This window comes from Podarcis muralis, chromosome 5 (genome assembly GCF_964188315.1).
Source record: "Podarcis muralis chromosome 5, rPodMur119.hap1.1, whole genome shotgun sequence".
Lineage (NCBI taxonomy): Eukaryota > Metazoa > Chordata > Lepidosauria > Squamata > Lacertidae > Podarcis > Podarcis muralis.
The window spans coordinates 28,697,715-28,720,925 of NC_135659.1; the positions used below are offsets into that span (position 1 = coordinate 28,697,715).

A 23,211-nucleotide genomic window follows, 5' to 3' on the forward strand; every position below is an offset into this window, starting at 1 on the left:
CGCAATGGGGTGAGCTCCCGTTGTTCGGTCCCTGCTCCTGCCAACCTAGCAGTTCGAAAGCACATCAAAGTGCAAGTAGATAAATAGGTACCGCTCCAGCGGGAAGGTAAACGGCATTTCCATGCGCTGCTCTGGTTCGCCAGAAGTGGTTCAGTCATGCAGGCCACATGACCTGGAAGCTGTACGCTGGCTCCCTCGGCCAATAAAGTGAGATAAGCGCCGCAGCCCCAGAGTCGGTCACGACTGGACCTAATGGTCAGGGGTCCCTTTACCTTTGCTATCAGTACAACCCAGGCTTCCCCTCCCTCCGCCGGAAATCACTGAAACTCAGTTCTGACACCTCTCAGGTGGACACCATTGCACCCCAGTGATCAGAGATGATGGGAACTGTAGTCCTAAAACAGCTGGGGACACAAGTTTGGGGGAACGGTGTGCTGGCCCTTCTCACATTGCCGACAATCCTGTTTATGTCTGAGTAAGGAGCATGATTCTCCACTTAGACCGTTAGCATTGTGGACATTTCCCTAAGCAAAGATTGAAAACACGCAGACTGACTTGATATATATTTGCAGAAGAAGCCAACTGCTGATCAGTATCAATTGCACCCATCCAGAGGCAATCGAGAATTTGCCCCTCTGGCTCAGTGAAAAAGGCAGCTAGGCCACAGACTGGTTTGCGACACAGCAGCAACCTGTATGTACCAATGAATGAACCATCGCAGGCAGAACTTCAGTATCCTCGCGGAGCACAATGCCTTTCATTGTAATCAGTCAGATATTCAGCTGCCAGTTGCCAAGTGTGGAGTAATCATACAATGAGAAATCAAATGCTGTGCCTGCATCCCTCGGAGGCTGTGTAGCAGGTGTCTTTTAAATGTGTGTGCGTGTGCGTGACACACACACAAATCCCACACCATGGTGGGTATTATAAAAAAAACAACATGGATGCACAAGTGCAGCCTGCTTGACAATCAAAAGAACAGCACGCTGTTCACAAACCAGCAGGTAACCACCACTATTGTGTTTGTACTGTCACATATCAGCAGGGCTTCCCCTGCGACAAGAACAGATGAGTTTTCTGCTGTTCTCCATAGCGCTCCATATCTATAATGTTTAATTCATCATTTTGGGGGGAGATAGCTTCATTAGCCATTGCAGCATCTTGCTGGAAGGGGTGTACGTCCAGAAAAACGTGTCAAGCAGTTTTAAGTCGAGATGAAATCAGTAGCACTCAAAAGCAAGGCTTACCTGTATATACTGCTCATTTCATGGAGAGATGATAGCCTGGGATGAATGTTGTAGAATGAGGAGTTTGCACAGGAGAGAGTACACAGCCCTGGGGGTTGTTGGCATTTGTCTGTCTCAAAAAAAACACAACAGTGAGCCTCCGGGGGTGAAGTCAAACTGCTGTGTTAGCGTCACTGAAGTGACCTCCCTAGGGTGTGAGCCCAGAAGTGTGTATGGAGATCCCAGGCTGCCCAGATGACAAGACTCCCCCTTAGCCTCGCTGATGCGGTCCAAAGGAAATGAGAGCAATACATTTGGCACCAGCTTGGCTGCAAGAGTTGCCAAAGGAGGCATGCAAGGAGCCATGTCACCATTTTAGGAGCTCCACTCCGGATTTGTGTAGGGTTTACTCCTTAGCCTCTTCTTCTCCCACAAGGCAGTGGAAGTTTGGGACCAGAGTTTTCTTTCTCCTAGATGAGCTCCCTTCCCATGTTGATGAGCCCCTTCTGCCCCTCACCTCCCTCTACAGCACATGCAGAACCTGCCTTCTTGACCACTCGCCCACTCAACCTGCCAGAGCCTGTCTTCACATGGAGGGGAAGTCCCTAACTCACTGAGGGTCTGAGACCCCATTGGCTACCCTCACCAGCCTGTGTATGGGGTGTTAAAGGAGGGGTAGTTTCTCTGGTGGTTTCTTCATGCTGCTTCTGAGATAGTTTGTCCACCTTTGGTGTCAACCCTGCACTCAGCTCTCACCTGTGGCTCCTAGAAGCTGTCAGGATGTGACAGCAGCCACACCCCATGAACGGAACAGCTCTCCCGGTATGACCCGCAGAGGACCTTAAGGTCCATAAATAGCAACACCCTAGAGGTCCCGGGCCCTAAGGAAGTCAGATTAGCCTCAACCAAAGCCAGGGCCTTTTCAACACTGGTTCCAGCCTGGTGGAACACTCTGTCTCATGAGACCAGGGCCCTGCAGGATCTGATTTCTTTCTGCAGGGCCTGTAAGACAGAGTTGTTCTGCCTGGCCTTTCGCTTGGAATCAACTTGATCCCCTTCCCCTCTTTCCTTTTTCCTTTCTCCTTCTCTGATGGAACTCCTATTTGGGGACTTCCCTGGCTTTTTTCTGGCCCACGTAGGACCAGTCTGGATAGTTGGCCTTGGTGAAGATTTGACGTTTTCATCCCCAAAAAGTTTTTTATTTGAGTTTCTACTGAAATGAGGCCACATTTTAATGTTGTATTTTAATCTTGTTTTTAAGTTGTATTTTAACCAATTGTTTTATACTTGGTGTTAGCCGCCCTGAGCCTGGTCTTGGCTGGGGAAGGTGGGGTATAAATAATTTTTTTTATTATTATTATTAGGGGTGGGGTAGCAATAACTTTAGAAGTAATACCCAATGGGGGATTTGTGCTTCTGGTTCCTTCTGATTTTTAAACAGTGCCCCCTATCTACAGCTTCGTTTTAGAGTCCTCATACTTCACCTTGCACATGCAGAAATCGGATTTAACCCAATTGTTCTTTTAAATAAAAAGGTTTATAACCTGCCCTTCATCTGAGTGGCCTACACAGGGTTATCCCACTTCCTCTTCACAGCAACCCTGTGAGGATTGTTAGGCTGAATGAAAGTGACTGGTACCTGTTGAGTCTTCACAGCTGAGCAGAGATCAAGCTCTCCTTTGTCCGGGTGCAAAATAGCTCAGGACAGTGGGGGGGGGGGGGCAGGGAGAGCATGACTTCAAGAAGAAAATATGTGGGGGCAGTTTTGTGGTAGTGGCCGCTATATGTAATCATGTGAGTACATGGGAATCCTTGTATACATGGATGTTCTGTTCCGGGTCGCCATGTGCGACAGTGGGACACAAGCAAGTCAGTTCCAGCCTGCTCCACTCCTGCCCTGTCTCCTTTCAGCACCAAAACCAGCGCACACACATCAGCAGTCGTGTGTGGGCTGATCGCATGTGAGTGGGGAGGCTCCTGTATATGCAGGAGGTGGTAGCCACATCCATTTCTCCTTGGCTATAAGGTAAAGTAATGGTAAAGGACCCCTAGCTGGTTAAGTCCAATCAAAGGTGACTATGGGGTTGTAACACTCACCTCGCTTTCAGCCAACGTTTGTCCACAGACAGCTTTCCGGGTCACCTGGCCAGCATGAATAAACCACTTCTGGTGCAACGGGACACCGTGACAGAAACCAGAGTGCACGGAAACGCTGTTTAGCTTCCCGCCACAGCAGTACCTTTTTATCTACTTACGCTGGTGTGCTTTCAAACTGCTCGGTTGACAGAAGCTGAGACAGGGCAGCAGGAGCTCACTCCATCATGGGGATTTGAACCACCGACCTTCCGATTGGCAAACCCAAGAGGCTCAGTGGTTTAGACCACAGCGCCACCCGCTTCCCTTGGCTATATCCACCGCTGGCATGTAGGCCCTAAAGGGTTAGACAAGAAGGATTGCATTCCTCGGGCGGAGTAAAGTTCTACACCCTTCCCTTAGAGTTAAGACAATATATAATGGTCATATAATTCTTAACTGTTCAAGGGTCAAAGCTTAAGGAATACTCAGAGGCAGACATTGTCTCCTTGTTTATTATATCTTCTAAGTCAGGATTGTGGGACTGCCAGCTCTCCATGACCACAGGATGGAAGCTCTGGGCAGAAACTTCCAAGCCAGGAGACAAGTGATCAGGAGGTACTATGCAATATCTCCAGCAATATAGAAGATAGATAGATAGATAGATGATAGATAGATAGATAGATAGATGATAGATAGATAGATAGATAGATAGATAGAGATAGATGATAGATAGATGATAGATAGATAGATAGATAGATAGATAGATAGATAGATGATAGATAGATAGATAGATAGATAGATAGATAGATAGATAGATAGATAGATAGATGGATGATAGATAGATAGATAGATAGATGATAGATAGATAAGGTAAAGGGACCCCTGACCATTAGGTCCAGTCATGGCCGACTCTAGAGTTGTGGCGCTCATCTCGCTTTATTGGCCGAGGGAGCCAGCGTACAACTTCCAGGTCATGTGGCCAGCATGACTAAGCCACTTCTGGCAAACCAGAGCAGCGCACGGAAACGCCGTTTACCTTCCCGCCGGAGCGGTACCTATTTATCTACTTGCACTTTGACGTGCTTTTGAACTGCTAGGTTGGCAGGAGCAGGGACCGAGCAACGGGAGCTCACCCCGTCTTGGGGATTCGAACTGCTGATCTTCTGATCGGCAAGTCCTAGGCTCTGTGGTTTAACCCACAGTGCCACCTGTCCCTAGATAGATAGGTAGGGAGGTAGGTAGGTAGGTATCCAGCAATATATGGAACCATTGCAGTAATCAGGTGCACCATTGTAAGAACAAGCAATACCAAGGATGAACACCATGTAGACATCAGCTTAAGTATGAAGCCGAATTGGTTCGAAGAAGCACATTAAAACAGCTCTTGTTTATAACTGACAAAGCAAGACATTTTAAAATTAAAATCACAGTAAGTGACTCGCCTTTGAAGCAACAGTGTAGCACTGCCTTTCAACACAAAGATTTAGAGCCTCTTTTACTTACATAAGTTATTCAATTTTTAAAGCTTATCCACATTTATGTAACCAAATGTGTGTTCCAAAATTCAGATCCTTCTGTGGCTTATTTTGTTGTCGGAGATCAGAGCTCTGCTCCAGCTGACAAGATATATAATTAACCATACGAATACAAAAGTAGGTCTCTGTGCCTCGGGCTCTCCAGGCCTTTTCTTCTGCAAAAACATCAGCTGCAAAAGTGACATTACTTTTGAGGCATTCATTTGAGCTACTCTGAAATTATTCCATTCCGCTCCCTTAGCACGGAACGGGGAGGTGGTTGATTCCAGATAAAGGACCTTTAGCACAAACTCACCAAAGGAGTGTAAAATGTTAAGACGGAGTTTAATTTCAACGTGTGGGATTGGATTTGTAATTTACGGATCTAATTACTCATAAAACTGTTCTGGGTCACAGGGAAAGGATAACGACCACAAAGCGAAATGGAAGAAGCTTACCTGGAATGACATATTGCATGGGAATATCATTGCAAGTTACAACATATAAACCAGAACATCAGCTATAGGGGGAAACCCAGAAAGTGTTTTAATTTTGCGTGCAGCTGTGCCTAAAGATCATTAGCAACTGCAATAATTACACCATAATCCTGTCTGGTGCATCAGCAAGTTCTATGAAGTATTTACAAATGTGAAGTAGTTTCTGATCCAGTGCAGTGCATTTTCGCTCCATTCTGTTGGCTGGAGAGCAGTAAAGTGTTCCCTTAGCCAGTGTTACATGACAACATTGCAGCCCTTTCCACAGTTGTGGCTACTGTAAAATTGATCCACAGTCTGTCTTTACAGTCAGATGGACTGGAGGCTGTAGTCCAGCTGGGACCTCCACTATATGCATGGAAGATCACACTGTTGTATATTTCTTAGTTGCTGCCACCTCTGTTTCTGTATTCAAAATCATTAGCACAGAATCATTGCCCATGGGGGGTGGGCAGACAGGGCAATCTGCTTAGCAATACCTTGAAATCCTGTACAGTGAAACCTCGGTTGTCGAACGTAATCCGTTCCGGAAGACCATTTGACTTCTGAAACGTTCGACAACCAAGGCACAATTGCTGGTTGGCAAATTCCTTTTAAAAAATGGAGAAACGTGCCTCAGAAGCTGTTTGACTTCCGAGGCACGTTCGAAAATGGAAGTATTCACTTCTGGGTTGTCAGCGTTTGGGTTCCGAATTGTTCAGCTTCCAAAGCGTTCAACAACCGAGGTTCCACTGTATTCACAACCACCGGGGCTAGGAACCAACTTGGTCTTTAATTTAGAAACAGTTTCATGAGAAGCTGAACTGTGCACCTTGTAAAAGGTAAAGGTACCCCTGCCCGTATGGGCTAGTCATGTCCAACTCTAGGGTTGTGCGCCCATCTCACTTAAGAGGCCGGGGGCCAGCGCTGTCCGGAGACACTTCCGGGTCACGTGGCCAGCGTGACATCGCAGCTCTGGTGAGCCAGAGCCGCACACGGAAACGCCGTTTACCTTCCCGCTAGTAAGCAGTACCTATTTATCTACTTGCACTTCGGGGTGCTTTCGAACTGCTAGGTGGGCAGGAGCTGGGACCGAACGACGGGAGCTCACCCCGCCGTAGGGATTCAAACCGCTTACCATGCGATCGGCAAGTCCTAGGCACTGAGGTTTTACCCACAGCACCACCCGCGTCCCTACGATCGGCAAGTCCTAGGCGCTGAGGTTTTACCCACAGCGCCACCCACGTTCCTTGTACAAGTGCACCTTGTACTGTTGGATAAATTTAAAAGGGGTTCCTACACTGGAGACATCCCTCCCATAATCCCAAAAGAAAGCAATGCCGGCTTCAAGTGAAAGCAATGCTTCTTATTAGACACGTGATTTTTGCTCACCAATCTTAGCCATTGAAACCCAACATCATTATCCTGAACCAATCAAAATTATTTAGATCTTCAGATCAGCCCTCATCATAATACCATGTGGTTACATAGAATCATTTCCAGTACTATTTTTCTAGAAATAGTGGCATTGGAACTCACCATGAACATCTCCCTTGTTCTCTTACAATGGCAATGGCTCCCATCTGAGAGGCGCTGGAACTGAATTCCAGCTGAAAAAAAGTCCTGATCATTTTTCAGTGTCCTTCTTTATTAAGATTTTGACTAATTTTCCTGCTTACTAAATATCCCCCAGTATCTTCTTTCATCTAGCTTCAAAACAATTCAAGATTAATAGCAATTTCCCTGCCTAGCCGATTCTCCTTTTCTTGCACACAATTGATGCTCAAAGATTCAAACAGGAAAGCCCGCAGTTTAGCACTGAATCAGAACAAACAGCAATAGGATTTCCCATGAGTTGCTGTTTGTTCTGATTTAGCACTAGAGAGCAGATTTTCTGGGTAAAAGCAGAGGGGAAAGGGCAAAACCTCTCAGATCTGTGTCTAGAAAGCACGGGACAGGCACAAAACTGCTTGAACCCGTGCTTTCTAGGTACAAGGCAAGCAGATCTGTGAATGAGCCTGTGTGCCTCATGACTAAAGAGCAATGTGTAAAACCTGTAAATAAATAAGTGGTAGGCCCCTGTGCTTTTGAGAGGAAGGCAAGCTGACCTTTTTACCGTATTTTTCGCCCTATAGGGCGCACTGGCCCATAGGGCGCACCTCGTTTTGGGGGGGGGAATGAATAAAATAAATTTATTTCCCCCCCCCCCCCAGCTGCGGGGCTAGGGCGGGGGAAGCCCAAGCTTCCCCTGACCCCAGCCCCCAGAACAGGCTGCTATCCGCAAGTCTTGCGAGCCCAGCGGCAACTCCTGCCAGGCTCGCAAGGCTTGCGGACACCTGCGCGAAGCACGGGGCACCCTCTGGAGGGCGCCCCGTGCTTCGGGCTGCAGGCTGCTGCCCGCAAGCCGTGCGAGCCCGCGGGAACTCCTGCCAGGCTCGCAAGGCTTGCGGATAGCTTCCTGAAGCCTGGAGAGCGAGAGGGTTCGGTGCGCACCGACCCCTCTCGCTCTCCAGGCTTCAGCGAAAGCCTGCATTCGCCCCATAGGACGCACACACATTTCCCCTTCATTTTTGGAGGGGGAAAAGTGCGTCCTATAGAGCGAAAAATACGGTATATCCTTTGCCTAAAGAGCTGCCATCCATAGAGCCAGTATTCGTTGACCTTTTATTGTAGTGTGATCAAGACTGTAATAATCAGTGCAGACCTTTTCAAGTTAAAAGTACCTAAAATAAGCAGTCAGTTACCAGGAATCGATTTCCTGAACACGGGCAAAACAGCTACTTGTCAGAATAAGCTGTGGCCCTGCTCATCATTCCTCGTGGTTTTTAAATGGACGTAAATTATTGCTATTCTTAGGAAAATTAATGGGTCCTAACATTTCACCCTACTGCTTGTTTTATATTACACGCACATCAAGACATTTGAACAGGTTTGCGAGACTTCAATTTAATTTCCTCCCTCTTGTTTTAAGTGCCTTGCTACCTGGGAGTCCTTCTTGACATCTCAAACAGACATTCGCTTGGAAGAACCTGAAGATCAGCATTGACTTCCGCCAGCAAGGACCTGTTCCTTAATCTTCTTCCGAAATATGTCTAGCCAAAGAAGTTATCTGCCTATGAGATCAAATCCATTTTTCCATGTTAAGATTCTGTAACGTGTAGAAAACAAACCTATTGAAGTCTCAGGTATTCTACAGTCCTGGACTATATTTTGAATCATGGTCTATAGAGGAGGTGAGGATAGTGTTTAGAATGTATTGCTAAGCCATGGTTAATGTTATGAGGATGAGATCTTGGAAGACATTGGAAGGTTTTGATCAACCACATTATGCCATAACCCTAAACTAAGGTTTGTTAAAAGCATCATTTGGTTATTAAACCATGGTTTGAAGTTGGTCTGTTTCAGCTAACCATAGTTAAGATTCAACACGGTTTGTTGGGTTTGGATGATAAGCCGCAGTTAATCAAAAATGGAACAAAAATGCCCAAACTCTCCTTCATGGCTGTGCTGGAGGAAGAAGAATGCAAACCTTCTAACACGCATAACACCAAATCATGGTTTAGCACTGGATCCAAACTGAGTTAGAGAGAGAGATCTGTTTTTATTTTTACCAGTTTTGTGCATTTATCTGGTTTTTCTTTTTAAATACCCTGTAATTTGGATATAAAATATTTTAAATATGTAAAAATAGCTCCATTTTAATAAATAAAAATTAAGAGGATTTTCTCTCTCTCTCTTTATGCTCATTGGTGCAGCCTGTTTAACTGGCTCTGGGTATTTATAAAACTTCAGAACAATCACTGAATGAAATCTTTTCTTGGTAAATGCATTGCAGCCAAGCTTTCGCTAGATGGAATGCGGATGCCGCTAACGGCAGATTCAACACCAATTAGTCTAACGTGTCTGACACCAGGAATTTTTTATTTTTATTTTTAGATTGTCAGACTACTCTGTGTGTGTGTGTGTGTGTGTGTTTGCATGCTCACACGCAGAAACAAATGATGTTATTCTATATTAATCAATATAAACAAGGCTCGTACACTTTCATTATTGCTAGATCAGCCAATTAAAGTGGTGATTAATTGATGGTAAATTTTAATCTGCACAGAAGCTTCTCTCCCGGTGGGTAGGAACCGCAACACTAGCTTAGCTCGGTTGGTAAAGCATGAGACTCTGTATCTCATAGATTTGAGCCCCATATTGGACAAAGCTTCCTGCCTTGCCGGGGGTTGGACTAGATGACCCTGGTAGCCCCCTCACACCTCTTCCTCCCACCTGCTGCCGGGATGCTAGGCATTGTGGCTCTAGCCCACCAGGAAAACCGCTTCTGAATCTGCAAGTTAAGAACACACTCTTTCCCTTTTTAAAAAGGGGGGGGGGTGTTTTCCTAGTGTGTTGCACAAATCTGGGAGGTGATGGGCGATGGTAGTTTTCTAAGAGCAGATGGCCATTTTTGTTGATTACATCATAGCACATTTCACATTTGCTTTAATCCTCCCACTAGTGAGGTGTCCCTTTTGTGTTACATTTTTAAAATTCGTACTTCTGCTTTCCTTATCCAACCGAGCTGAAAATTATGGAAGGAAGAATCTCACAAGTAGCCCATGAACACAAAGCTCCTTCACATCACAATATTGTCCATTCTATGATCTTCCTTCTTCTAATACTCTTATGTTAAGTCTGCCAAACACTTCTTGTTTCAATAATTCATTTATAGTTTTACTATATGGAGGCATCAAAATGCCACTAACCCCGCCCAATACATATTATGTGGTTATATACTTTATATTACTTTTCAGGAGGAATCTTTCTGGCAATTTATCACCCATTGAGCCCCGTCTCAGGGGATTCATTTCTTTAAGTATTCTTGGTTGTCAACATTTGTTTTCCCTCAGGCCACAGCTCATGCATCCCAAGTGCTCTGTTAACATCTCAGCCACCTACTTATTTGACTGGAAATGTCCTTACGCTTTACCTGTTTTCTTTAGATGACTGCAGGTGAACCGTTTTAATTATTTTTATTTTTATTTAAACGAGGCAGAAGCAGAAGGACGTCTGCAATCTTTCCTGGAAGCAGGCCTCACTGAACAAAGTGGAAGTTACTTCTGAGTAGGGATGGGGAATAAGTTTGATTTGGTTTAAAGGCAAATTTGCACTTTCCGAAGCAATACGCAGATTGAAAACACAATCCTTTTAAAGTCACACTTTTTAAAGTCACACGTAAAAAATAAAAATAAAATGCATATGGTAGGGTAAAAATGCATATATTGTACACAAAAATGCCTTATGTTAGGGGATATACAAGTCTTAGTAGAAACAGGCTTTCCCAAAATTGTGGATAGTGAGCAATATTGCACACAAACCTGTATATTAGGATAAATTTTCGGGAGGACTTTAAAAGCAAGGTATCACATTACTGATGTGGAAATGTGGAGAACTGATTTGAGATTGGAAGAATAAGAAATCACAAGAGCCCACCCTTATTTCTGTGTAAACATGCATAGAAATGTACAGTCGAGGCTACAAGATGGGATGGTTCCCAATGTGCCATTGGTATTATATGTACAGCTGGAATGATCAGAATTATGCCTGAAACACAAGGAACAAAAACAAGCTATGTAGCTACCAGAAAAGTTTGAATAAAATACTCTGGCCTTTTATCAACACACTTTAAAACTGCCTATTGTGGGATGGAGGAAAACCACAGAGAGAGGAAAGACACTGAAACACGGTCTGTTTCTTCAAGTGGGAAAAATACAGGATGTTGCAACTACAGTGGTACCTCGGGTTAAGAACTTAATTCATTCCGGAGGTCCGTTCTTAACCTGAAACTGTTCTTAACCTGAAGCACCACTTTAGCTAATGGGGCCTCCCGCTGCTGCCACAGCGCGATTTCTGTTCTCACCCTGAAGCAAAGTTCTTAACTGGAGGTACTATTTCTGGGTTAGCGGAGTCTGTAACCTGAAGCGTCTGTAACCCGAGGTACCACTGTATGTCACTTCCAATACCCTCACTCCTAAAAAAAAAAAAAGGCCTTGCTTAGGGCAGGGCAGGAGAGAGAGAGAGACAGCACTTGTGTCTTTTCTTTCTTTCTTTCTTTCTTTCTTTCTTTCTTTCTTTCTTTCTTTCTTTCTTTCGACACCCTTCATTTTGGAGGTAGTTATTTTTATTTTCTCATAGTAGAAAGTGAAAAACATTTCTGTTATAAAATGGCTACACAATTTCTCAAAAAAGAAAAAAGAAAAAAAGGAAGATACTGGTCCAGGAAACACAGATAAGACAATAGTGGGAAATAAAATGTAAAGTTGCCACAGTTTGGAACTTTCAATGTTGTTGCACTCAGATACTGCTTTCGGGCTTGTGACTGACCACTGGGAAAATAGAATGCTGGACTAGATGAGGCATTGGCCTGATCCTGCAAGTTCATCTTATGTCTATATGAAGATGCTTCAGACTAGTGTGGAAGTACTTGCTGAAGTACTTCCACAAAACACAGCTGTAATTGGATGGTGTATATTGCACAGCTCATTACTATAAAAACATGAAAACAGGACATTTCCCCCCCTCTCCCTTGAAACCCAAGGCATGCCAACACTCAGTTGCAGAAGAAGCTGAGACACAGATGGGAATGTTTGGCTGTGATCGTTCCACCTCCACACACTTTTTTTTAAAAAAGATATAAAATGCCAAAAGCAAATTTTAATGAAATTCCATTACAATAAGGTAGAGCTTGCCAACATTTTGGGGACAGTGAGCCCATTTGGAATCAAGAAAGTGCCATGGATGCCAGTCACAAAATGGTGACTGCGGAGTTGTGGCGTGACACAAAATGGTTGCCTTGGGGTGTGACAGAACATGGCTTCCATGGGGCTGTAACTTAACATAGAATATCGACACATTGAAAAGTACAGGGAAAGAAAATGGTACAGAAATCCCCCCCTTGTCAATGGGGGAAAGGCACCTGCATCCGCCACCATCACATTCACTTCTAGAAGCTTCCAGAACAGAAGGTAGGATGTGTGTCCAATCCTGCATCCAATGAAATGTGAGCATGTTTACAAAGCATGCAGCACTCACCCGATCTTTCACCTCCTTCTATTTGCTTAAAGGTTTTCTATCTCTGCTGTAAATTTTTTATCTGCATTTGTGCATTGATAAAACTCCGTAAAAACAAAAAAAGTAATTTTGATGTGGCTGTGTGCATAATTGCATAAAGAACTGCAAACCTTGAAATGCGGATTGGTGCATGGCAGCGAGGGTGGTGCTGAAAGAGGAAGGAATTGTCTAAAATTAGTCTTGGATCATAAGGTAAATGAAATAAGTTCTCAGAAAGTTCCTTCCCCTCTGCTTCTATCGTCCTGGAGCCACCCACTCCAAAGCTTCTGGAGATTTCGAAAGTGACACGGGGGACCAACATGTCTCATTACCACCTCTATCTTTCCCCAGTCTTATGCTGTTCAAAATCCCAAATCTTTAAATCAGGGATGGGGAAGCTGTGGCCCTCTGGATATTGGTGGACTCCAGTTCCCATCAACCCCCAGCTAACAGTGGTCAAGAACAGGGGTCAGCAAACTTTTTCAGCAGGGGGCCGGTCCACTGTCCCTCAGACCTTGTGGGGGGCCGGACTATATTTTTGGGGCGGGAAATGAACGAATACCTATGCCCCACAAATAACCCAGAGATGCATTTTAAATTAAAGGACACATTCTACTCATGTAAAAACACGCTGATTCCCAGACCGTCCGCAGGCTGGATTTAGAAGGCAATTGGGCCGGATCCGGCCCCCGGGCCTTAGTTTGCCTACCCATGGTCAAGAATGATGGGACAGTGTAGTCCAGCAACATTTGGAGCAACATCTCCACTCCTGAAGCAGCTAGTGTTATTTGTATGAAGCCCTGTACCTCTTCCTAGGGACGCAGGTGGCGCCGTGGGTAAAACCTCAGTGCCTAGGACTTGCCGATTGCATGGTCGGCGGTTCGAATCCCCGCGGCGGGGTGCGCTCCCGTCGTTCAGTCCCAGCGCCTGCCAACCTAGCAGTTCGAAAGCACCCCCGGGTGCAAGTAGATAAATAGGGACCGCTTACCAGCGGGAAGGTAAACGGCATTCCGTGTGCTGTGCTGGCTCGCCAGATGCAGCTTGTCACGCTAGCCACGTGACCCGGAAGTGTCTGCGGACAGCGCTGGCTCCCGGCCTATAGAGTGAGATGAGTGCACAACCCTAGAGTCTGGCAAGACTGGCCCGTACGGGCAGGGGTACCCTTACCTTTACCTTTACTGTACCTCTTCCTTACCTCCTTGAAGGCCGGATCTGCTGCCCTTTTGGATCCTGCCGCCTGAGGTGCTCACCTCACCTTGCCTCATAGGTGAGCCAGCCCTGTGTGCTAGGTATGGGTATCAGCTAGGTGATTGAATCCTTTCAGTGTGGGTTTCGCTGGCCATCACCCAAGATGAGGGAACAGACAGTGTTTCTTTGAGGAAAAATGAAAACAAATTCACGGCATACAGAAACTGCACAGGTAATTGCAGCTCAAAGATGTGATATCATTTTCCCGAACTGATCACCGCTTTCTTTGTTCCAAAGATTTCGGCAAACAGCAGTGCTTTGAAGGGCTCAGAAGGAAGGGAGCTTGAGCGATGCGCTTGTTACCATGTATTTTGGCAAATTGCTCCATGGAAACATATAAAAGGCATAGTGATTCTCTGGCCTTGCTGGTTCTGACACCCACACCACAAACCCACACGATCCCACTTCCTTCCTCTCCCTTTGTCACTCGCTGGGCCTGGGACCAGAACTGAGCCCTAGCAGCTAAACCATCTGTCTATATTTGTTAGTGATGCTTCTGGAGAGGAGGAAAGGAGAGGGGGAGCCGTGGGAGATAAACAGTTGTTTGTTTTTTAAATGTTCCTTTGTGCATATGCTTTGCAATTCCAGGGTTTACAAAGTACAAAAGGAACAAGTTGGCCAAAGGTTAGCAGATCAAAATAAATGCAAAACACCTACTGCATTGGCCGAATCTTCATCTTGAAGAAGTCAGAAATCACAGGATTGTGTGTGTTTTTCTTTCTAAATGATCGTATCCTAAAGGTGCAACGGTATTTACTGCTTCTGAAGAAATGCGTTTGAAGACAGCTTAAATAAATAAAGAGTTAATGCAAATATTCCATTTAGGAGCCTTTCGTTTTAAAACCAATATTTCCTTCCCAGTTGAATTTGTATTTGTCAAGATCTCTTACCACTTAATCATCCGAATCCTTTTTGTTTGAATTACTTCATATAAGGATATTGTGTCTCTCGTTCTATTTTGTCTTGTGATGCAAAGGTTGCTATGGGAATTCTCCTGTTCCATTCCCTCAGGGAGCTGGAGCTTGCGGTTCGCACCAGATGATGAAAATGATTGGTTTGTACAGCCAGCTTAGTACTATGACCTTCCCGCATGTGCTGAAACCAGGAGAGACATGCGTCCCTGCAATTTACAGCTCAAGTTCTTTAAACGCGTCCTTTTCAATATTGATCTAACATCCGGCAGTGGTAGATTTGTTGAAAGATATGTAGATTTTCAAGAGTCTTGTGTGTTTGGCTCGGAGGCAACATGGATTTGAGCTGCACACGCAATTAGTTCTTCTCCGCAATCTTATAATGAGAGGACTGTGTTGCCAGAAGCCCCACCAGGGCAAGGGTACAAAAGAACGCCTCCGAGCTAAAGTGTCAAGAGCTGTGTGATGCTTTTGACTTTTCTGCAACTTGGAAGTCATCGCTTCTGCAGATGGGAACCAAAGGAATAGTTTGCACATTTCACAAAAGTCCAAAAACAAGCATTCTATTTAATACATGGATCCTCTGACTACGACTGGGGGTAAGTTCACACGAGTGGGACCAGTGACAACATTCAGGTAAGTAGCCGTGTTGGCCTGACAGTTGAAATATATATAAAAGATAAAAAAAATTGTCCAGTAGCAACCTTTGTTGTTGTTGTTGTTTAGTCGTGCCGACTCTTCATGACCCCATGGACCAGAGCACGCCAGGCACTCCTGTCTTCCATTGCCTCCCGCAGTTTGGTCAAACTCATGCTGGTAGCTTCGAGAACACTGTCCAACTATCTCGTCCTCTGTCGTCCCCTTCTCCTTGTGCCCTCCATCTTTCCCAACATCAGGGTCTTTCCCAGGGAGTCTTCTCTTCTCGTGAGGTGGCCAAAGTATTGGAGCCTCAGCTTCACGATCTGTCCTTCCAGTGAGCACTCAGGGCTGACTTCCTTAAGAATTGAAAGGTTTGGTCTTCTTGCAGTCCATGGGACTCTCAAGAGTCTCCTCCAGCACCATAATTCAAAAGCATCAATTCTTTGGCGATCAGCCTTTTTTATGGTCCAGCTCTCACTTCCATACATCACTCCTGGGAAAACCATAGCTTTAACTATATGGACCTTTGTTGGCAAGGTGATGTCTATGCTTTTTAAGATGCTGTCTAGGTTTGTCATTGCTTTTCTCCCAAGAAGCAGGCGTCTTTTAATTTCGTGGCTGCTGTTACCATCTGCAGTGATCATGGAGCCCAAGAAAGTAAAATCTCTCACTGCCTCCATTTCTTCCCCTTCTATTTGCCAGGAGGTGATGGGACCAATGGCATGCAATTCGTGTGCATGCAGGTATCTGAAGAAGTGCACACGAAAGCTTATAGCAAGAACAAACTTAGTTGGTCTCTAAGGTGCTACTGGACAATTTTTTTTATATTTTTTATAATATATTTTGGTGACAACATGTCGCCCTACAGAATGTTCCTGTTCAGTGTCCCAGCCACAAAAACCACAGGCCAAATCAATGCGACCCATAAAGAATCTAAGAAACAGTGAGTGTTCTTGGCAGAAAAGCAAACAACATGTAGTATTTGCTTCCGGTATTTCTTCGCAACATTTATAGACCCCTTTTCAACATCAAGGGTCACAAAGTTTTCTTGTTTTCGTTTTCTGAATGACATTTTAGACTGTGATCTTGTAAACCGACTTAAAACTTCCAGTTTATAAAGAAGGCCAAATTCCTATAATTAGGATGATGATCTCAACTCCTTCTCTCCCTCCATCCACCCCAGCAAGTCAATCCAGAAGGAAGAGGGAGAAGTTATGTACGGCAGTTTCAATTCTGACCTCCAACTGGATAAAAAAGGGGAGGGAAATGTGAGCAATTTTAAAGTCTGCCAGGAGAGAGTGTAGTTATTAAACCCCAACCTCTAAATGCTGGCGGTGAGAAATGAAATGAAAATGACATTTCTGAATGGATACTGAATTTCTCAGCATGCAATGTGAGCATCAAATCCAAACTTAGATTGGCTGGTGGGTTGTTTTTTCCCCTTTCCCTTTTCCATTTGGTGAAGTTTTTCCTGTCAGTGCTGCTGAATGACTGTTCTGGATCCTACAGACAGCACCACTCTCTTGGGGATTCGCTTGACATGTTGCGCGGCTGTTAGCTTGATGAAGCGTAGACAGGACAGGGCTGCAAAATGACTGCTATTTCCCATCTCTTCCTAAGCCTCTTCCACTGTCATTGGCTGCTGCTACATAACAGTTTTGTTGAACGCGGCATTGTGTAATAGCAAAGACGCGGTTCATTTATCGTTCCATGTCCCAGGTTTGACAGTTCGTTGGCAGGCCTGGAAACTTTTTCTGCACAGAGCCTCCTAGCAAATGACGGGAGCCTAGTATCTGCTCAGTCAGGTGGTAAGCCTGCATCTGGAATGTTCCAGACTGGTCTCCCTGCAAATAGAAAACCAGCTTGTCAGGGAGAAGGATTTCCCTTGATATCTGTATTTCTATATGCAGGGTTTTGCGTGTCAAGGTCCCCAAGCCACCCCTCAAAATAATTCACAATTCACACATAATTTTTGTTTAAGGTTTTTGGCGTAATTTTGGCCACAACTTTATTAAAATACATAATCTGTGAGTGGTTGCTTAGGCATTGGTTAAGACTATCTGTCCCCCCGCCTGGGGCAGAACTGACTTCCGAACTCCCTCGGAAGCCAGTGAAGGGAAAACAATATTAGGGAGCAATGGAGCTGAGTCACAGGCCCTCACCGCTCACCCAACCTGCTCCCCAGGGCTTGCCGGCCCTGGTCCCATTTCAGGGATTGGACGAAATTGTGGCAAGCCCCTGGATTCCTTGAATGGAATTCCCTTCCACACCACCATTGGAGGGGCAGGCCCAGCCTATCCTTACCCCTCCTCCAACCAATTTTTATAACCAATGCCTAACCGCAACCTTACAAGTTGTGACGAATTGCTAAGTAGTAGGCAAAAACCAAATGGCAGCAGCCAATCAGCCAAATGGACAAAATTCCTACTAGGCCCCTGCCCCAATAGCAGATGACCCCATAGCAAGATCAACCAGAACTCAGGGCGGGCGGCCTGGTAATCCGATGCACTCAGCGAAAGAGAAAGCAAAAACTGAGTGCCCCAATATTTAAAACCTTTGGTCCCACCCACCACATTGCAACATGCAATTTACCCCAGCAACCCGGCCATCCAATCGTTGCCCCAGGCCAGCTCACTTTTACCTGCCTGGCAACAGAGGGTTGGCTTGGCAGACCCCACCGCAACACATGCTCTCATTTCAGGGAGAACACGCTTTATCCAATGCATCATTGCCTTCCAAAATGCAATGATTTAACTCTATCAATATTTGAGCTTTTAAATGATTTTCCCCTATGTTCTTAGCAGTTCTTTTTAATCTCCAAGGTAATAATAATAATATTTCAGGGGCAAATGCACTCAAGCTACATTCACATGGCAGTTTGTTTCGTATACTGTAACTGAAATTTTCCACATTATATTTGTGCTTTCACGCAACATAAAGCCACTTCTGGAAATCTAGTAGAGTCTAGCGCAAGTTAGTGTAATGTCACAACTTTGGGGGTGACGTACCAGCATATAATTCTCTCCTGCCAATTTCATGGGTGACTCATGGGGAAACAGAAGCACACATGTGCAGAAAGGGTGGGGGAGTAGCAACGTTGTCCAATGATGTTCGTTGTTGCGCCATATGGCACTCACTGGTATGAATGAACTTTAGCAGACATGCCAGTTTGTCAGTCAAAAGGCCTTAGTTCCACAGTGCAACAGGTACAGCAGTGTGAAAGGGACATGAGAAAATGAGACACTGCAATCAGGAAAAGTAGCACAATATTCCCCACACCTGAATGCACCCCATACTCAGGCAATATTTGAAGACTTATCTGTGCAGCAAATGTATGGACAAAATTCTGCAAAAACAGGATTTGTAAGATCAGCTCTACTTTCCCTTCTTGCAAGCTCCCAGTTTTCTTAAGGAAAAAGGGAAGGTGTATCTGTAACTAGTAAAACTGAAATCATCAAGAATACAGTTTCAGACAGGCTGTGAATGTATTACGTAACACCAGGTAATGCTTGATATCCCCTCTAACTTGGTTTCACACATTCACCCTCCATCAGAAGGGATCCTTGCCTAATCTGAACTATGTTTTGTGTAACATTTCAAGCACTGGACGGGCAGATTTCAATTTAGTTTCCTATTAAAAGGCTAATGACATGGTGCTCCCACTTTCCCAATTTAGCTCATAAATGAATGCTAAGTGGTTTGATTGCTGCCTAACACAGCCATGACTGATCTGGGAAAAGAAAAGGCGGACACTTAACAGTCAGTTTTCTTTAGAGAAGTATAGCCTGACCAATGCTAGCAATTATGCTTTCAGGGTGCCCTGCTAAAATGTTCATTTTCTTTTTTGGTTTTAAAAACGTGTTGCTATTTTCAGAGCTTTAGCATCAGGTTTTAGCCTCTCCTTAATAAATTAAAAGAGGTAGGCTGCCAAACTTCCGACAGAGTCTTCTCTTAGAGTTTTGGTCCCTGTATTAAACTAGAGATGGCAGCAAATTCCTCCAAAACCAATTGTTCCAACATCTACAGATGCTTCTCTGATATGATGTCAGGAACTGGTTGGTCGCAGAGGAAAGGTGGGAGAAACCAGCTGGGGAACCCCCAAGGTAAGAAGGCTCAGAGCCCGGAGATAGCTGGTGGGACAACAACGAGTGGTCAAAAAGAGAAAACGTCGACAAGGAGGTATCAGAAGCTGAAGAGGAAACAGGGCTTAGTGAGCAGGGAGATTCTGTGGCAGAGAGAAGTTTAAAATCAGAGGCAGAGGCTGGAGTGTGGAATGAGGGAGGCCAAGAGGCAGAGTTGAGTCGGGCTGGTTAAGATAAAGTTACCAGATTTTTTCCAATGAATCCGGGGACACTTTAAATAAATAAATAAATACTACACGTTCGGGACGTTGATGCTGCAGCGATGGTAGTGGCAGAGGGGCAGCTGCCGCCTTGACCTCAACTGCCATGTTTCCCCTTCCTCCGAGGCTTCTATCTCCTTTCTCCATGAGCCTGGGCAGCCCCTGACTTGTTGGTTCTTCAGTGGTGGTGGTGAAGCGGTGCACAGTGGGTCAGGCATGGAAGGCGGAGAAGGAGGGCCGCAAGCAGCGTTGGTGAGGCCATCGGAGCATTCCCAATCCCATTCCTACTTGCGTGCAAGCAGGAGGGGGCAGGGATCCCTCAGCTGGGAAGGGAGAGATCCCTGCCCCGCTCCTGCTTGCATGCAAGTAGGAGTTGGGAGGCTGCTCCGATAAGCAGCATGAAGCCTCCCTTCACAGCTTAGTTGCTGGGGTCAGGGAAGGTGGAGGTAGACCGGAAGCTGCATCTTAGAGCCCCTGAACCTCCATTCATATGGGGACTTCTGAGCAGCTCCTGAAGCCAGCCAGAGCCAACTGCTCCAGGCTGCTGAGACTGCCACTGCTGCGGGACATTAGATGAAATCCGGGGACATTCTGGGGATGGAATTTGTCCGGGGACTTATTCGCAAATCTGGGGACTTTCCCCCGGAAACAGGGACATCTGGTAACCCTAGGTTAAGAGTCACAGGTGTCTCCCCCTCCCACTGTGACAAGCTCCCCTCCCCAGAATCAGGAGAGGCATGAAGAGGGCAAGGGAGTAGTTAGCATCACACAGACACAGTCTCAGATTGCTGGGGGGCAGAGAAGCCTGGAGCAGATGGGACAAGCAGCTGTAGCAAGGCAGGAACCTCCAGTCTCTGTAAATGCTTTATCACCATAAAGACCTATCAAAGAAAAGATGCTGTGCTGCACTCCTGTGCAGCTCCTGATTTTCTTCTAATGAAGATTTAACTTCACTTACTTTGTGTTATCTACTGCTGGCTAATTCCTGCCTAACAAGCATGCATATCCAGATCTTCAAAATTGGGAATAGAGCGCTTCTCAATCTAATTGCCCACACCTCTGATATGTAAGCTGAGCCCTGTGGTGGGAAGAAAGATCTCCACCCCCCACCACCACCCCAGCATCTGCATTTCTCTCCAACATCATCACTGCATGGAAGGGCCAGAGAAACTAAGCTAGTGCTGTTATGGTTTATATTGATTTAAAGCAGGTTTCCCAAACTTGGGACTCCAGCTGTTTTAGAACTACAAATCCCATCCACCATCTTAACCACTGGTTCTGCTATCTAGGAATGATGGGAGTTGTGGTCCAAAAACAGCTGGTGAGCCAAGTTTGGGAAACCCTGATTTAAAAGCATTTATACGCATCTTAAGGTCATCAAGGCAGCTTACATTTTTACCTACCCAGATCCTTCCTTTTACAAACACAGGACGTGTGTATGTGTGATTGTTTCATTCATTCCTCCTAACATTCCTGTTTTTCTGAGACTTTGCTCATGTTCACCCAGTAAACTCATCACATCTGAGCAAGGATTTAACCTCAGTTCCCTCCCCCCCCCCCCGATACTTTCTTTCTTTCTTTCTTTCTTTCTTTCTTTCTTTCTTTCTTTCTTTCTTTCTTTCTTTCTCTCTCTCTCTCTCTCTCTCTCTCTCTCTCTCTCTCTCATGGAAAGTCGAATTCACCAGCATGAGCAAGAACATAGACATGAAAATGATTTTTACTCCATTGGATTAGATATAAATTTGGCAAGAGTGAGTCATCCCCATGCTAGGATTTTTGTGGTTGAGTTTTCATGACATGCTCTCTTCTTACATCCTACAGAACCTAGTTACACGGTTGCAATTAATACTTATCTGTCCTCAGTTCCCACTTTTGACCCATGGAAATCATCTTGGGCTGGTACCAACTGCCGCCTGTCAGAATCGGAGTGTTTTGCAGCACTGACGGCAACGAGATGGATTGTTAAGAACTTGCTTAACAAATATAGATAATAAAATGAAATGTCACGTTTTATTAGGTGCTTCTGTCTTATCTGTCTAAGTGATTTTAAATGCCAATATGAGAGGAGAGAGAGAGAGAGAGAGAGAGAGAGAGAGAGAGAGAGAGAGAGAGAGAGTTGGCCAGCCGTGTCCCTTGGAGGTGCTTGCTAAGTGCTACATGGGTTTTTAACATTTGCTTTTCATTAATGGGCTAATTCATCAATGCTATAAACTAGAAGGGAGAGGGAAGAGGTGACAGCTGGAACTGCTGTATGGCACAGAACCGCTCCCCATCTGGGCTCTTTTCCTTACAAGGATAGACCCAGTCACTGTCCATCATCTTCCCAGCTGGTTGCACAGAAGTTGCCCCCCTGTCAATGTAGTATTCTAAAAAGTCATTCATGCTGAAATCCTGTACTCACTTACCTGGGAGTAAGTCTCATCCAACATAATGTGGCTTAATTCTTGTTTGCTCCAATAATAATAATAATAATAATAATAATAATAACAACAACAACACAGAAATGGAGGCTCTCAATTCAACAGGTAGTATTTATGTATGCCTATACCAGCTTAGGTGTACATATTTGGGTCAGGATGCTGATCTTTGCACCTCTGGGTTAGGGTTGCCATGTTTTTAGAAGTAAAATTCAGGACGCAAAATGTGTTGGGCTTTTTTTTTTTTTTTTTTTTTAAGGAAACTCAAAGTTGTTGAGCTTTTCTTAGGCAATAAACCTCAAAATCCCGAACATTTGGGCGATTTTCTGAAATCCCCCCGGATGCTAAAAAGTGGGGCAGGAGATTAGAAATCATTTGATTTCATTGTTTGTGGGGAAATGCTTTGCTCTCCCCTTCCACTGCATTTTCCCTTTTGGGTAGTTTAATGCCATGTGAGAACAAAATTACTCTCCTGAACTTGTTGCTTCCAAATGCTATCTTCCAAACCTAATCATTAGACATACAATGTGTAATAAGCTCTGGTCCGCTTCTGATCTGCGGCTTTGCTCCATTGAGTCAATAAAACTGGTGCATTATTGTGTGCACATCTGAACTAGATCTCTTGTACTTTTTAAAAAATGCATGGGGATGGTAGCTTGATTTTAGCACACTGCAGGGATGACAACTTTTAGTTTTGTATTATAGGTAGAATACAAAACTAATAGCAGCCTAGCATTTCCTATAACGTGGGTTAGGCTAAAAGCAGTGCCACCCCAACTGTGCTGTTGCCTCTGGATGGATTTGCATCTGACGGATTGTTCCATTAAGCTCCCAATCTGGTGAAAAGTAACACCAGCAATTTGCACCTGCATAAAAGAATTAGAAGTAATTTGGCTCTCATTTGTCCATGTGCAGTGGTGCCCAAGAAACCTGGCAGGACTGCTAGGAAGTCATGGGGGTGCGTGGCAAATGAGAGGTCATCGTTTGTAGCCAGTTGTTTTGCTTTTCTCCCCATCCTTCTTCCATGCAAAGAAACTGAAGACACCAAAGCGTTGCAGTTTCACAAATACTTATCCCCCAACCGAAAAGCATATCCCTATGGTTCAGAAGGGCTCCCTGCCCTCACACTGGCTTCTCTGCTGGGAGAAAAATTGTGTGGCCTTCATTTGTTCTGGGTTCACTCAGTGGTTTCATGTAGATGCTGAACAGCATGGGGGGATAAATCTGAAGCCTGAGGAACCCCACATTGAAGGCTCCAGGGCTGAAGAGC

At 45.0% G+C, this 23,211-nt stretch overlaps 1 protein-coding gene across 2 annotated transcripts in view; it reads left to right on the plus strand.

Annotated features, from left to right (window-relative positions):
- Nucleotides 1-14,328, plus strand: part of SNX7 (sorting nexin 7) — a 58,053-nt gene extending 43,725 nt beyond the window's left edge. Inside the window, exon 9 of one of the 2 annotated variants that reach the window (XM_028732758.2) lies at nucleotides 14,221-14,328. In XM_028732758.2, the coding sequence (XP_028588591.2) occupies nucleotides 14,221-14,274 (54 nt within the window). In that variant the 3' untranslated portion in view covers nucleotides 14,275-14,328. Of the gene's footprint in view, nucleotides 1-8,260; nucleotides 9,011-14,220 lie in introns of those variants that run through there. The other variant, XM_028732759.2, reaches the window with a different exon arrangement.
- Nucleotides 14,329-23,211: the final 8,883 nt, after the last annotated feature.